The sequence below is a fragment of the Macaca fascicularis genome, chromosome 6, assembly GCF_037993035.2.
Source record: "Macaca fascicularis isolate 582-1 chromosome 6, T2T-MFA8v1.1".
NCBI lineage: Eukaryota > Metazoa > Chordata > Mammalia > Primates > Cercopithecidae > Macaca > Macaca fascicularis.
The window spans coordinates 35,916,367-35,930,606 of NC_088380.1; the positions used below are offsets into that span (position 1 = coordinate 35,916,367).

General features: G+C 37.7%; 1 protein-coding gene across 2 annotated transcripts in view; it reads left to right on the forward strand.

Moving 5' to 3' along the window:
- SPEF2 (sperm flagellar 2) overlaps positions 1 to 14,240 on the forward strand; it is a 189,746-nt gene that overhangs the window by 30,932 nt on the left and 144,574 nt on the right. For both annotated transcript variants that reach the window (XM_005556713.5, XM_073993291.1), the window contains exons 6-8: positions 418 to 482; positions 5,312 to 5,498; positions 10,057 to 10,245. In XM_005556713.5, coding sequence (XP_005556770.2) covers positions 418 to 482; positions 5,312 to 5,498; positions 10,057 to 10,245 — 441 coding nt within the window. The remainder of the gene's footprint in view (positions 1 to 417; positions 483 to 5,311; positions 5,499 to 10,056; positions 10,246 to 14,240) is intronic.

The following is a 14,240-nucleotide window of genomic DNA, read 5'->3' on the forward strand; positions in this document are numbered from 1 at the left end:
CCAAGATCGCGCCACTGCATTCTAGCCTGGGCGACAGAGTGAGACTCACTCTGTGAGTCTCAAAAAAAAAAAAAAAAAAAAAAGAAAGAAAGAAAGAAAAAGAAGTATTTGTATCCAAAAATGTATGTCCTGACTCTTTGATAATCTGTATTCTAATGAAATGCCCTTTGGTGCCCTGTCAAAATCATGAAGTGAATGATTCAGGGGAGGCAATTTTCACATTCTTTTAGGTATAGTTAGCCCAGTCTAAAAGCAACACATCAAAATTATAAAAAAAATTTTAGAATGCAGCTTTTCATATCCTAATTACCTTGAATTAGTAGTACATGTCATTTTATAAACTTGAATGAATATGGTAAATGAAGATGTTTCAATGGTTTTTAGATGCAGAGAACTGATGATGAATTTTCTTTAAAGGATGTAGCTAATGAAATTAAGAAGTTCGAAGCATTAATAAAGAAGGATCTCCAAGCAAAAGAAAGGTGAGATGTGAGCTATTTTAATAATCACAAAACTGCATTATGTTCTACACTTAGCTTTTGAATATTTAGAAATAGTTTATCTGGAAGAGCTATTCCAGGATCTTTTCACTCTGAAGAATGTTGATTCAGAGAGTATATTAGGGAAGATAAATGAGCTAAAGTTCAGATTGTTTGTTAGCAACTTTTATAAACATCTAGAGAAAGTGACTATTATGAAATGTAAAGTTGATATATTTTTCTGTGCTATGTTTATTATTCTAAGTTCACACATATTTTTTAAACATTAACTAAAATTGTTTCAAGGTACCACTAATTTAAGTTTGTCACAGTAAATCCTTTATTAGACTCTCAGCAGTTAGCATAGACACCAGCAGTAGGAAGTTGAGTGAATGAGTTCATTGAACAAATGTCACTAAGACCGTCACTTTGGTGGGTTCATTGAACAAAGTTCCTCATTAATTGGCTTCATTTACCTAAAGATAAAGCTCCTTCACACTTTGTTTTCTATGGGAGGTCATTGATTCACAGTAAGTAATTCATTAGAGATGACATATGTAGGAACAGCTTGGGTTTTTTTTACATTTTTAAATGGAAACAATCCAAACTCTATGCATTTACATCTTATGAAATATGAGATAAATCTCTGTTAAAGAAGGTACTAATTCTAAAGAAAAGCAGAAAAAAATTACATACTTCAGTTTTATATTAAAATTTTCTGAAGGAAGGGAGAGACAGTCAAATGAGGAGGAACAAGGACAATCAGCGCCATAAGGAAGAAATGATGAAGTCAGATGTAAGAAAGAAAATCAAGCAAAATGGAGAATACTTACGTACATCACCTTTCCTCCTACTCTCTGCGGAAACTCCTGATGCCCTATTCTGATTCCCACTCCCATTTATCAGTGTTGCTCCTGACCCATAAAAGCAACATAAGCCACGTCTCCTTATCCATGCAGCCACCACTTGAACCCTAGTACACACCTACCCTGACCTTGGCCCATGAAAACACCAATTTCTTCTAATTATTTCACCCACCTCTCTAGCCACAGGCTCTGTGGTGATAAACAGATGGTGTCCACCAAAAAGACCATCTTAAACTACTGAATACTTTGCTACTTGATGAATGCTACCTTCTGTAGCTCCCTGGCCTGCCCCTTTCCTGGGACCCATCAGTTTCCACACAGTTTAGCAACCAGAGTTAAGATGAAACACAGCACTGTCTCCCAGGCCCTGTACCAGTATCTATATCTATTGGTTAGTGTCCTTGCCATGTCAGTTATTAAATGTCTTAAAGATCATCCCTGTGCATTACAGCTGCAAACATTTACCTGCTCCCTATTGCCTTTGCCAACCCAACCAGACCCTAGGTCTCTATCAGTTAGTTTCAGAAACCCCAAAATAACAGTGAATGAAATTAGAGGGAAATCTGCTTGTCTCTCATGTAATAGAAATCAGAAGGTAAGCAGCCCATAGCGTATGCTGTAGCTCCAAGGTTATCAAGGACTGAGGCTCCTCCTCTCTTCACTTTTGCCTCACTGTCCTGTTGTGTGGTTTTCATCCTCAAGGTTACATTCATGATACAAGTTGGTTGCTGGGACTCCGGCCACTTGGCCCATGTTCCAGATATCAGGAAGGAAGACAGACAAAAAAAGTAGTTATCTCCTATCTGAAATAGCTTCTTTCAAAAACCTTCCCAGAAGTCCCATATAACATTTCTGCTTATATCTTATTGGAAAGCATTCAGTCACATGGTCACACCTGGCAGAGTGGGAAGCTGGGAAATGTAGTCTTTAACTGGACACACTGTTTCCCTGCATAAAGTTGGGGCTCTATTTTGAGAGAAAAGGGAGGGGAATAGTAGTGTCAGGTCCCTTCTTCACAGAAGCCTCCACTTGGTCCTGCCAGAGATTTCCAGCAGAGGGCATCTGAGATATTGACACCTTACTTACAGTAGGAGGAGAAGGCCTGGGGCAGCTGAAATCCCTGGGCCAGTTACCTCTGGCTGTGAACAGCTTCATCTGAGAATCTAAATCCTTTCCAGTGTGTTGCACAAAGTTCCTTTTCTCTTTTGGACTTAAAAAGAAATATGCTGGGAAGCATTGGCCTAGAGCAAACGTTTCAAGAAAACAGAGGCTATGGTTATGATATAGGACCCTTCTTAAGCCATTTCATTATTCAATACGTTTATAGTTCATGCTGAATCTTAGCTTAGAATCAAGTGTGTTCTGGGCACATTGAGAAGCTTCACACTAACTTGACTCCAGAAGGCAATAAAATCTCCCAGCTTGAACCGCAGGAGCACTTTCTGCAGCTGCCTCTTTCATAGCCTGCTCCTGAACAGTTTCTCAGGATGCCACCTCAAAGTCCACTGTTTTTCTTTTGTGGAAGAATGAAATGATGTCTCATGTCAGCAATGCAAGAGCCCTCATAACTGTTTTTTCCCCATGTAACAATGTTCCTCCATTTTTTCATTTTTTATATGAATAATAAATACTGTCTGCTATTTGTTTCTTTAGCTGGGGTTATTAGCTGCTGTAATTTGGTATTTGGATTAATAAATTTATCAGAGGCTTTTCCCAGCAACTACTTTTTAAGAAATACAAATTTGACCAAGGTTTCTGCTACTAATAGGTTATACACATACAATTATTACATTAGATGAAGGTCTGGCAAGCAAACAGATAAAAAGAAAATATAATCACTGCCCTCAAGAAACTTACATCTAGTAAAATGAATATTCAAGTACATAATGCGTAGCTTTTTTCACCTTTATTGGAGTAAGACAACAGATGGATGAATTGACTAATTGATAAAGGAGAAGCAATTTGTTAAATATGTTATTGACAGCATAAATATTGTGTTGAGAGAGCTGTTAACCCATGCTCAATCCAGGGCAGGAGCTTTTGCACAACACACTTAAGTACAAATATAATAGATTTTTGATGAAAGATCTAAAAGTGTTACGCTACACAATTAAATACTAAATCTTAATAAATAGATAGACTTAAACTCTGTCTTTGGCCTTACTGAGTGCTTGCTACCTACATAATGTGTACTCAGCTCTTCTCAGTGACAGAATAAAATCAAAGGATGAGCCCCTGCTGATAAAATGATCGGAACTTTAGTTTGATTTTTATGCATGAATGGTGCTTTTTAGCACATTATTTGAAATTTAGCAGACTTCAACTTCTTGCCAGGCATGCTAGGCACAAGTGCAGACAGAAGAAAAATAGGATACTTCTCTTATTCACTAGGAGATCAGCTGGGAGCAGCAAACCTCCAAATTATGACCTATATTACAATGTGGTCTATATTATAAATATGCAGGTATTACATCATTAAACATCAAACATGAGTTAACTTTGTTTTACCAGAGCACTTGTGTCTATATAAGAATTGATGACAAATCTCTACACACTTTAATAATGTGTCCTTATTTTTTGAATAAGATTATAAGTAATATTATAAACCAAATATATTAATTACTTATAACAAAAACAATTATTATACATAATATAAAAATTCATTATTTCTAGGCAAGTAACATTATGGTATACCTTGTACTATTGTATTATTCTGTTTACTTTTTGAAGAGATGCAGATGAGAATCGATGATTATTTGATCTTTATATACATAAAAACGTATCTTTTAATGATAAATTTGGAATGAATCTATGAATTCTGTACTAAGCCACCATTTGACTCACTAAATTGAATGTGCTTAACTTTCTGTTGCGAAGACCACTGGGTTCTTCCTGATCCTTTACGTTTTGGACATGAGATAGGACAAGAGCTCTGAGTTGAGTCTTCTTACTTGAGTCTCTAGGACATGGGCAAGAAGCCAGTCAGACCTGTGCTTACATGTGTGGCATGGTAAGCATGCAAACTTTCAACTGCTATGTTTTTGATAAGAGTTCAGCCACTGTTCTAAGCAGTCAGAAGTTCATCTGGGAGTGGATAGAGTAATTTGCATTTTCATATGGAAGAGTGTAGTAGATGGAAACATTTGTACATAGAAGTACTCTCTAGTGACCTGGCTTTAGTGTGCCTGGTCTGCTGTTGCGAGCTGTGCCTTCCCTGACACTTGGGTTATCAATAGTCTGCCTCTTGTTGATTCAAAACAGGGGAGGTCAGAGACCCAGAGCCAGCAGGAACAAAAGGAAAAGAAATCCAGAATCTCTGGGTAGAATGAAAATCATAAAAAGTAAGGCTGGGCACGATGACTCACGCCTGTAATGCCAGCACTTTGGGAGGCCAAGGAGGGCTGATCACATGAGGTCAAGAGTTTGAGACCAGCCTCCCCAACATGGTGAAACCCTGTCTCTACTAAAAATACAAAATTACCCCAGCATGATGGCGCACGCCTGTAATCCCAGCTACTCAGGAGGCTGAGGCAGGAGAATCGCTTGAACCCTGGAGGCAGAGGTTGCAGTGGGCCAAGATGTGCCATTGTACTCTAGCCTGGGCAACAAGAGCCAAACTTTATCTCAAAAAAAAAAAAAAAAAAAAGGTGAAAGAACAAAAAGCTGATGGGTCTTGAAAGAAGGCTATGCTAAGGACCTCAAAGAGAATTTAGAAATGGGGTGAAGCAAATGGGATCTGTTGCTAAGCTACTGGTATCACACTGATTTTGAATATTTTCTTCAATGCTTGTATTAATAAATTAACAGTGAACTCACTGATTTTGAATATTTTCTTCAATGCTTGTATTAATAAATTAACAGTGAACTCAAGGGATCCTTCTCCTGAGGTCTTTCTCCATAGTCACAGATAGTGGCATGGGATCACATTATTTTTAAAAAATCTAAAATAAAAACTATTATTCTTAGTGCATCCAAGACTTCTTTAGATACAGCGGGCCAGACAACCACCGATTTGTTAAATACTTACTCGGATGATGAGTACATTAAAAAAATCCAGAAGCGCCTCGAAGAAGATGCTTTTGCACGAGAGCAAAGGGAGAAAAGACGGCGGAAATTGTTAATGGACCAGTTAATAGCCCACGAAGCACAAGAGGTAAGATATTTAGATGAAGGTTAAATAATAGTGCTGGGAATTCTACAAAATATAGTCTTCTATACACATAATATGTAGTTTATATATGTATTATCTGCTACTCTGCATCAAATATCATATCATAATAGGAAATATACTAGAAAAAAACAGCTATTTACTGATGAATCTAAAATCTGGTGATAGTTGTACAACATTATGAATGTAATTAAGACAAATGTATACTTTAAAATGGTAAATTTTATGTTACGTATATTTTACCATAATAAAGAATACATTAAAAGGAACCCAAAATCTATGTCTGCCATGTGTACTCTATTGTTACTTTTAGAGGAAAAAGGGAAGGGTTTAATGAAAACAATATGGAAAAGTTGTTCGTCCTCTCCTTTTGTTCACAATTCTATTCCAGTGGTTCTTAAAGCATGGCTCCTGGACCAGCAGCAGCAGTATTGCTTGGGACTTTTAGGAATAGAGATTATTGGGCCCCACCCCAGATCAGACCTGAAACTCTGGAGGTAGGGCCCAGTGATCTGTTTTAACAAGCTCTCTACGTGATCCTGACTCCACTACAGCTTGAGAATCACTGATCATTTCTTACATTGAACACATATTTATTGAACTTCTATGCTTTGAGTACTTGTGATAGGCCCACAGATATAACAGAGAGCAAGAATAACAAGATACTTGTCTCCCAGAGCTTTCTGAAAACAGCAAGAACATTGGAGTATGAAAGTGCTGTGAAGGTGAAAGGGGGATTGGGGGAGTGATACTTAGAGAAGTCCACCTGGCTTGCTTCAGGATACAGTGTCTGGAGGACAATAGCAGAAGCATGGATAAAGAGTCAGGAGTTAGCTAACTGAAGGTGGGGTGGTCGTGGTGGGGTTGGGGTGAGAGGCAGTTTCCAAGAGAGGCTGAAATGGTGGAAGGTGAGTGTTTCCAGACAAGAGAATACCACATGGAAAGCTCAGTGCTTTTAGCTAACGGAAAGTCATATCATCTGGCAGGAGTCACTAGAGGCCAAATTATGATGAGCCTTGTAAGATACACAGAATGAAATAGGAGATTTTGTGATTTCTTGTTTGAATGCAAAGTGGAATAAGAGTGACCAGGTCCAACTTGCCTTTCGAAAGATCACTCTGGCTTTAGTTTGGAGAATAGATTACAGAAGGGCAATCCAAGTCCGTTGTTGCTGTAATTCAGGCAAGAGATTATCCCAGTTTAAATGTAGTGTAGTGGCAATAGGGATTGAGAGAAGTAGCTTTAAGAGCTATTTTGGAGGTAAAATCAATAGGACTTAATGATTCATTAGACATGGGAAAGTGAAGAAGTGGGATGAAAAGCTGGATTTCTAGTTGTGCACCTGGATGGCTGGACGTGTAATTTGCTGAGATATGGAAGATGGTGAGAGGAACAAACTTGGGGTGGACGGCGATTTCAGTTGTGAATGTAAATAGGACAAATCTGCATGTCTACAAAGACCATTTGAAGATGCTTTTATTCACCTGCCCACGTCTGGTCTGCTTGTTCACTGAAAGGAAATAAAGGCTTCACACAAATGAAGAAGTGAAATTTATTCATGGATTCCACTCTTTCTTAGTGAAAGTTCAAAAAAATAGCTCTGGACATCTCTTTGTGCTAGAAAGTTATTTCTTCATATTCAGATTTCTTCAAATTATATCTTTATTCAATCAGTTTGATTATCTCCTTTTCATTGGAAGAATTTCAAATTATGAAAACTAGATAATCGAAAAGTTTATTTTAAAATAACTACCAAGGCCAAGACGGGCGGATCACGAAGTCAGGAGATCGAGACCATCCTGGCTAACACGGTGAAACCCCGTCTCCACTAAAAAAAAAAAAAAATACAAAAAACTAGCTGGGCGAGGTGGCGGGTGCTTGTAGTCCCAGCTACTCGGGAGGCTGAGGCAGGAGAATGGCATAAACCTGGGAGGCGGAGCTTGCAGTGAGCCGAGATCCGGCCACTGCAGTCCAGCCTGGGTGACAGAGCGAGACTCCGTCTCAGAAAAAATAAAATAAAATGAAAAATGACTACCCATTTCAAGTGTCATCATGTAGCAATGACATTTTGGACACACTTTGATGTATGTTCCAAAGCACTTGTGTGTTGGCTGCAAGGTTTTTTCTTACTATTTTCCTGCTTGTAATCTAGGCCTGGTGTTTGCCTGGAAAATGGAGTAGATGAATTCTTTCTGGATTTCCTCACTTTCCACTAGGATGCTATTAACGCTGAATTTTCAAAACTAGACTTGGAGGTATATTTATCGGTTTGGAAATCCAGCAACCTAAGGGACCTAAAAAAGAGTCAGGGCTCTATATATTTCCATCACAGGAACCTCATCTTGTGCTGCCTCTTTTCTGCGTGTGGGGAAGCTGCTATTCCTAGAACCAGGCCTGATGCATATGCTGCATTCCCTCCATTCCTACCACCTCCTTCCTATGGAATGTAGTGAGCCCAGGCTCCTGTGCAACTGACACAAGAGATGCTGGCCCACAGTGGTGGAATGGGAAATTCTTATGTGTACAATGGCTGGTTTTTCCATCCATTATCCTCTCCTCCAAAGGAAAAATGGTGTATGTCAGGGCTAGGAATTCTTCTACTTCCTTCAGTTACCTGCTGCTTTTCACAAGTATAACATAAATCCCACGTCAGCCCTGAATGTTTTCTTCTGGTGCCATTTGTACTTAATCTATCAGAAATGCCTCAAAATATCTTCCCTAGCTTTCGAGTTGTTCCAGTTTCTCCCTGGAATTTAGGTATTCCTGTTTCAGTTTGGCTGGTGAAGAGAGAACCAGAGACCTGTGCTCAAGTTGATATTTTGCCTACTGATTCATAAATACGTGGAATTATGTGAATTAAATGATGAGATTTAAAGTTATAAAAATCAATTTGACTTTTTAGGGGATAGATTTTGAGAGTGGGGATGGTAAGAAAAGGATTGGTAGGGAGGGGGCTGATGTTGTTCAAGATAGCGCTGGTGTCAGTGGATATGGAATGGAATAGGGGGTGGTGGTTTAAAAACATGCCTAGGAGGTATGCTAGACTACTTTTTGAACAATTGAGTATTAGGAGTGATGAGAGTGGAATGAACTTAGGATGACCCTAATGTCTTAGATCACAGAGTGGATTATTGTAGGATCATCAACCGAGATAGGGAAATATGGGGAGAGGACCAGGTCTGAAGTTGAGTTAGTGAGTTGAGTTTTGGACTTGTTGAGTTAAAGTACTTCATAGGCATTTAAGTGTATTCAAACTGGGAACACAGTTTGACTCCCACCTGGTTCCGTGGTCATTTGGCTAGTATCTTGGCCAATTAAGTTTTGCCCCAAGTCAGTTACCTCTGCCTTCTAAGAATCTTTTCTATGCCATTTCTTTGGAACTGACGTTTGAACGCCAGGCCCTTCCCTCACTTCTTAACTAGAAGACCCTTGAATACTTAGCTGTCAGGTCTTTCCTGCAGTGCCCTATTCCTCTATAGAGCTGCTCGGGCATCTTTGGAATATTAGGTAGTGGTTGTAGACTAGAGTAAGTTACTCCAGTCTCTAGATATCTTTCTGTCTTCCCCATTGAGTACTATAGATACCTCCCCTTTCCACATGATGTCTCTGTTTCGAAAGAGTGAGAGAACTTGATGAGGCCTTGGATATCATCTTCTATCTAAACCCATCATTTTACCTGACGAGAAATAAACCAAGAAACTGAGTTAATTGCCCAAGGCCACCCAGCCTATTATGATGACCAGGCCAGTTTAATGTTTTTTTTTCCACTGTTCATTTACTGGTCACCCTTCTATTCTCCTCAAACTGCCAAGAATACATCTAGCTTTTCTTTCAGATGATGACCACTCAGATTTTCTAAGATCAGCAGTAGGTCATTTTCCCCAGCCTCTTCTCCAGGCTTCCCATTCTGTCAGTTTGTATTAATAGCTTTTCCTCCCGATGGTATTGCAATGTCCTCAGTGGGAACTAATCCAATCTGCAGTCTTCAGCTGACAATGCCTGCATTTGTTTTACAACTAGTAGTTATGTTAAAATGCGTATAACATAATCCCAACCTTCTGAAAACATGCTTTGAAATTTAGAGTCATAGCACTTTTGTTTTAACTTTTATTTTAAATTCAGGGGTACATGTGCAGGTTTGTTATACAGGTAAACTCGTGTTATAGGGATTTGTTGTACAGATTATTTTGTCACCCAGATATTAAGCCTAGTATCCATTAGCTATTTGCTTGTTTTTAAAACTTTGAAAAAAAATCACCTAATTTATTTTTAATAATGTTTTGAATGAATAATGAATAATGTTTTGAATCACAATTTGTTTAAAGTAATTGTGAGTTGCAAAACCATAATGTTTCTAAACACCAACTTTTGTTGGAAATCCTCATTTCATAACTTGATTTTTTTTGGCCATGTTCAAATTAAATCAAATGACAGAAATTATTTAGATGAACATTATACTTTTGTATATTATTTATTATAGGCTTCCTAGCTCAGTGGGAAATTTGGACATCACTTTAACAAATAACTCCCCTGGTGTTTTCAGGAGGCTTATCGGGAGGAACAGCTGATTAACCGGCTGATGCGGCAGTCCCAGCAGGAGCGCAGGATTGCCGTGCAGCTCATGCATGTTCGGCATGAAAAGGAAGTTTTATGGCAAAACAGAATTTTCAGAGAAAAACAACATGAGGAAAGACGACTTAAAGATTTCCAGGATGCTCTTGATCGAGAAGCGGTAAATACTATCTCCCTTAGAAATCTTTCTAAGGTTACTTTTGATCCTTTCTACCAAGTCGTGGTAAACAAAGCTGTATTTTGTTGCCAATCATCTAATAAGAGTTGATTTTTTTTATATGATTAGCCTATTATCTGCCAATTTTTATTTTTATGTAACTCCATCAATAGGGCATATAGCCACTACGTAGAACTATACTGTCTTCTTTTAGCCTTGATTCTACAAGTAGCTAAGTACTTAATGCTCACCACCAACCCTAATGTCCGTGTCTCTCTAGTCATTTTGATTGTTTGAAACTCTTTCTCAGGATTTCTCAGGAAGGGCTCATGGAAACCATATTCCCTGAGTTCTTATATATTGGTAACTTGACTGTAAGTTGACTGTATATAAAATGGTTAGTTCACACTTTGTTTCCTTGAATATCTTAAATATGTCAGTCTATTTTTTTCAAGTATAAAGTATGCTGCCAAAAAGAATGGTGATAATCTAACTTTCAATTCCTTGAGTCATTACTTTTTTTTTTTTAGATACTTTATTTTTTTTCTTTAAAAATTCCCTAAGTTTACTAGAGTAGGCATTGGTATTGGTTATTCTAGGTGAATATCCTCGGGCAGTGAGAGAACTTTTAAACTGCTTCCTTTCAACTGGACATCATTAGTCTTTATTCAAAAATTCCTTGCCTTCTGGAAAAGAAAAAAGAGATTCCTCAGGCCCATATTGTGCTATTCCTTCCTCAGAATGAGCATAAGTGCTTTATCTAGGGTACTCTGGTGCACTGTAGTTGAGAATTGTATACAGAAACTCAGATCTGGGCTGCTAGCTGTGCTTTTTGCTACTGTGGTATCATTGTGTCTTGGCCTTTTTACAACTCTGAAAATCAAAATATCCTATCTTTTAATTATTTAATAGATTATTTTTGTCCCAAACTTTATGTATATGTAGGTTCTAGTAACAAAAATAGATTGATTTTATTAATGGAGTATACGGATTACTTCTTGTCTACTTCCTATTGGGGATGTTTCAGATTTATTTAATCCTTTAGTCCACATTTGATTGAAGAGAACTCATGTGAGTGGCGTTTTAGATAGCCTGTCTTTACTGTCATAAAATATTCACAAAACCAGACTGGGCAAAAGAGAAACCTTAAAGAAAACGGGAGGGCAGTGTTTTATTTACTAGCTTCATAGCTTCCACTGTGATACCCCATGTAAGTGCAATGTAACTTTTGCCAAAATTGTGCAATTTTTAGAAATATCAGTTGGAAAGTAGCATATTTTGCAGAGAGGAGAGTGTTGCTTTTGCCTTTGTGGAACAGGCATAGCCTAAATGGTGGGTATGGAATAGGGAGAGGGAGCCATACCCCATGAATTTGAGCTGAATGAATGCTGACCTCAATGTCTTCTTTGTCTTCAAGAGCTAAGTTATCTGGATGATTGTTTCATCTCTCTTCTTTGACGAAAATAGACTTGACTAGATTGAGTGGCATTTACTTACATTAGAAATGATGTGTTTATCTTTCTAAGTGCCTATTTGAAAAATATGTTTATTTCACAAGCTCAGCTAAATAGCAAAGTATGTTTAGCTGGACTGGTCTCATGGTGATAAGAATCATCTATTCTTTCTTAAACTGGGGTTGAACTAACTTCAGAGGACTGGAGCAGTTGGGCCTGCTAAAGCCTCAGAGACCTAAATTGTGAGTTTCTGAAGTACCTGAAAAAATTATATTTCTTCCTCTCACATGATTTTTTTTCCAACAGCGAAGCTATCTAGTTCCTTGGCATCTCTCCCTTAGAGATGGTTGGATTTTATGACTTTCATCCATACATGTTGAGTTTATCAACTCTCCACCAACAGTGGCTGGTGCATAAGTAGGAGCTGAATAAATAAATCAATATATGTTTAATTCAGTTTGCCAAATTAACAGTCACCTCATCTTTCCAGTATCATTCACTAACTAAACAAAATCCATTTTATTCCCTACAACATTATCATTCTACTACTTTTTTTATGTGAATAAAGGAGGGTTTTATATATATATACACACACACACACACGTGTATATACGTATATATACGTATATATACATATATATATACTTGCTTAACGTTTAAGTTCAGGGGTATAAGTGCAGGTTTGTTACATAGGTAAATGTGAGTCATGGGGATTTGTTGTACAGATTATTTCATCACCCAGATATTAAGACTAGTGTCCATTAGTTATTTTGCCTGATACTCTCTTTCCTCCCACCCACCACCCTCTGAAAGGTCCCAGTGTTGTTGTTCCCCTCTGTGTATCCATGTGTTCTCATCATTTAGCTTCCACTTATAAGTGAGAACATGCAGTATTTGCTTTTCTATTCCTGCATTAGTTTGCTGAGGTTAATAGCCTCCAGCTCAATCCATGTCCCTGCAAAAGACATGATCTCATTCCTTTTTATGGCTGCATAGTATTCCATGGTGTATATATACCACATTTTCTTTATCCAGTCTATCATTGATGGGCATTTAGGTTGATTCCATGTCTTTACTATTGTGAATAGTGTTGCAATGAATGTAGACATTCATGTGTCTTTAAAATAGAATGATTTGTATTCCTTTGGGTATATACCCAGTAATGGGAGTGCTGGGTTGAATGATATTTCTGCCTCTAGATCTTTGAGGAATTGCCACACTGTCCTTCACAATGGTTGAACTATTTTACTCTTCCACTTACAGTGTAAACTTGTTCCTTTTTCTCTACAACCTCACCAGCGTCTGTTGTTTTTTGACTTTTTGATAATAGTCATTCTGACTGGTATGAGATGGTAACTCATTATGGTTTTGATTTGCATGTATCTAATGGTCAGTGATGTTAAGCTTTTTTTTCATGTGTTTGTTAGCTGCTTGTATGTCTTCTTTTGCAAAGTGTCCGTTCATGTCATTTGCCCAGTTTTTAATGGGGTTGTTTGTTTTTCTCTTGTAAATTTGTCTAAGTTCCTTATAGATATTGGATATTAGACCTTTGTCAGATGCATAGTTTGTAAAAGTTTTCTCCCATTCTGTAGGTTGTCAGTATACTCTGTTAACAGTTTCTTTTGCTGTGTAGAAGCTCTTTAGCTTAATTAGGTCAATTTTTGCTTTTGTTGCAATTGCTTTTGACATATTCATCATGAAATATTTGCCCGTGCTTATGTCCTGAATGGTATTACTTAGGTTGTCTTCCAGGTTTTTATGGCTTTGGGTTTTACATTTAAGTCTTTAATCCATCTTGAGTTAATTATCGTATATGGTGTAAGGAAGGGGTCCAGTTTCTATCTTCTGCATAGGGCTAACCAGTTTTCCCAGCACCATCTATCAAATGGGAAATCCTTTCACCATTGCTTGTATTTGTAAGGTTTGTTGAAGATCTGATAACTGGAGGTGTGTAGTCTTATTTCTGGGTTCTCTATTCTGTTCCATTGGTCTATGTGTCTGTTTTTGTGTTTTGATTACTGTAACCCTGTATAGTGTAGTGTAGTTTGAAATCAGGTAGCGTGATGCTTCCAGCTTTGTCCTTAGATTTTATTGTTCTTGTCATTTTTATTATTATTTGAGAGTGGGAGGAGGTGGAACATTCTAAAATTATTTTTAAATCTATTAAGGTCTTTAAGGTTTCTTAACTATGCTCACAGACTATTAATAATATTTGTGTTACTTATTTTAATAGTATTGATTTGCTATTCCATGGCTACTTTCTATTAAGTATTGCTGTGGAAAATACTGATTTTGTTTCTACTTCTTTGGCTGCTCCTTCTCAGGAGCAGGGTCATTGTCTTTACAGGCTCATTGTTCTTTTGTATCAAAACATTTATTGACAGATTCCTCAAAGCTTCATCTGAGGCTGCCTTATTTTCTTTTCTATGTTACTTCTCAGACAGCTGCATCCACAACCATGGTGGTGTATTTACTGCAACAGACAGATGACCCATACAGTTATGCCTCTGTTCTCTGAGATGAAGGGCCGTAGTTTTAGTATTC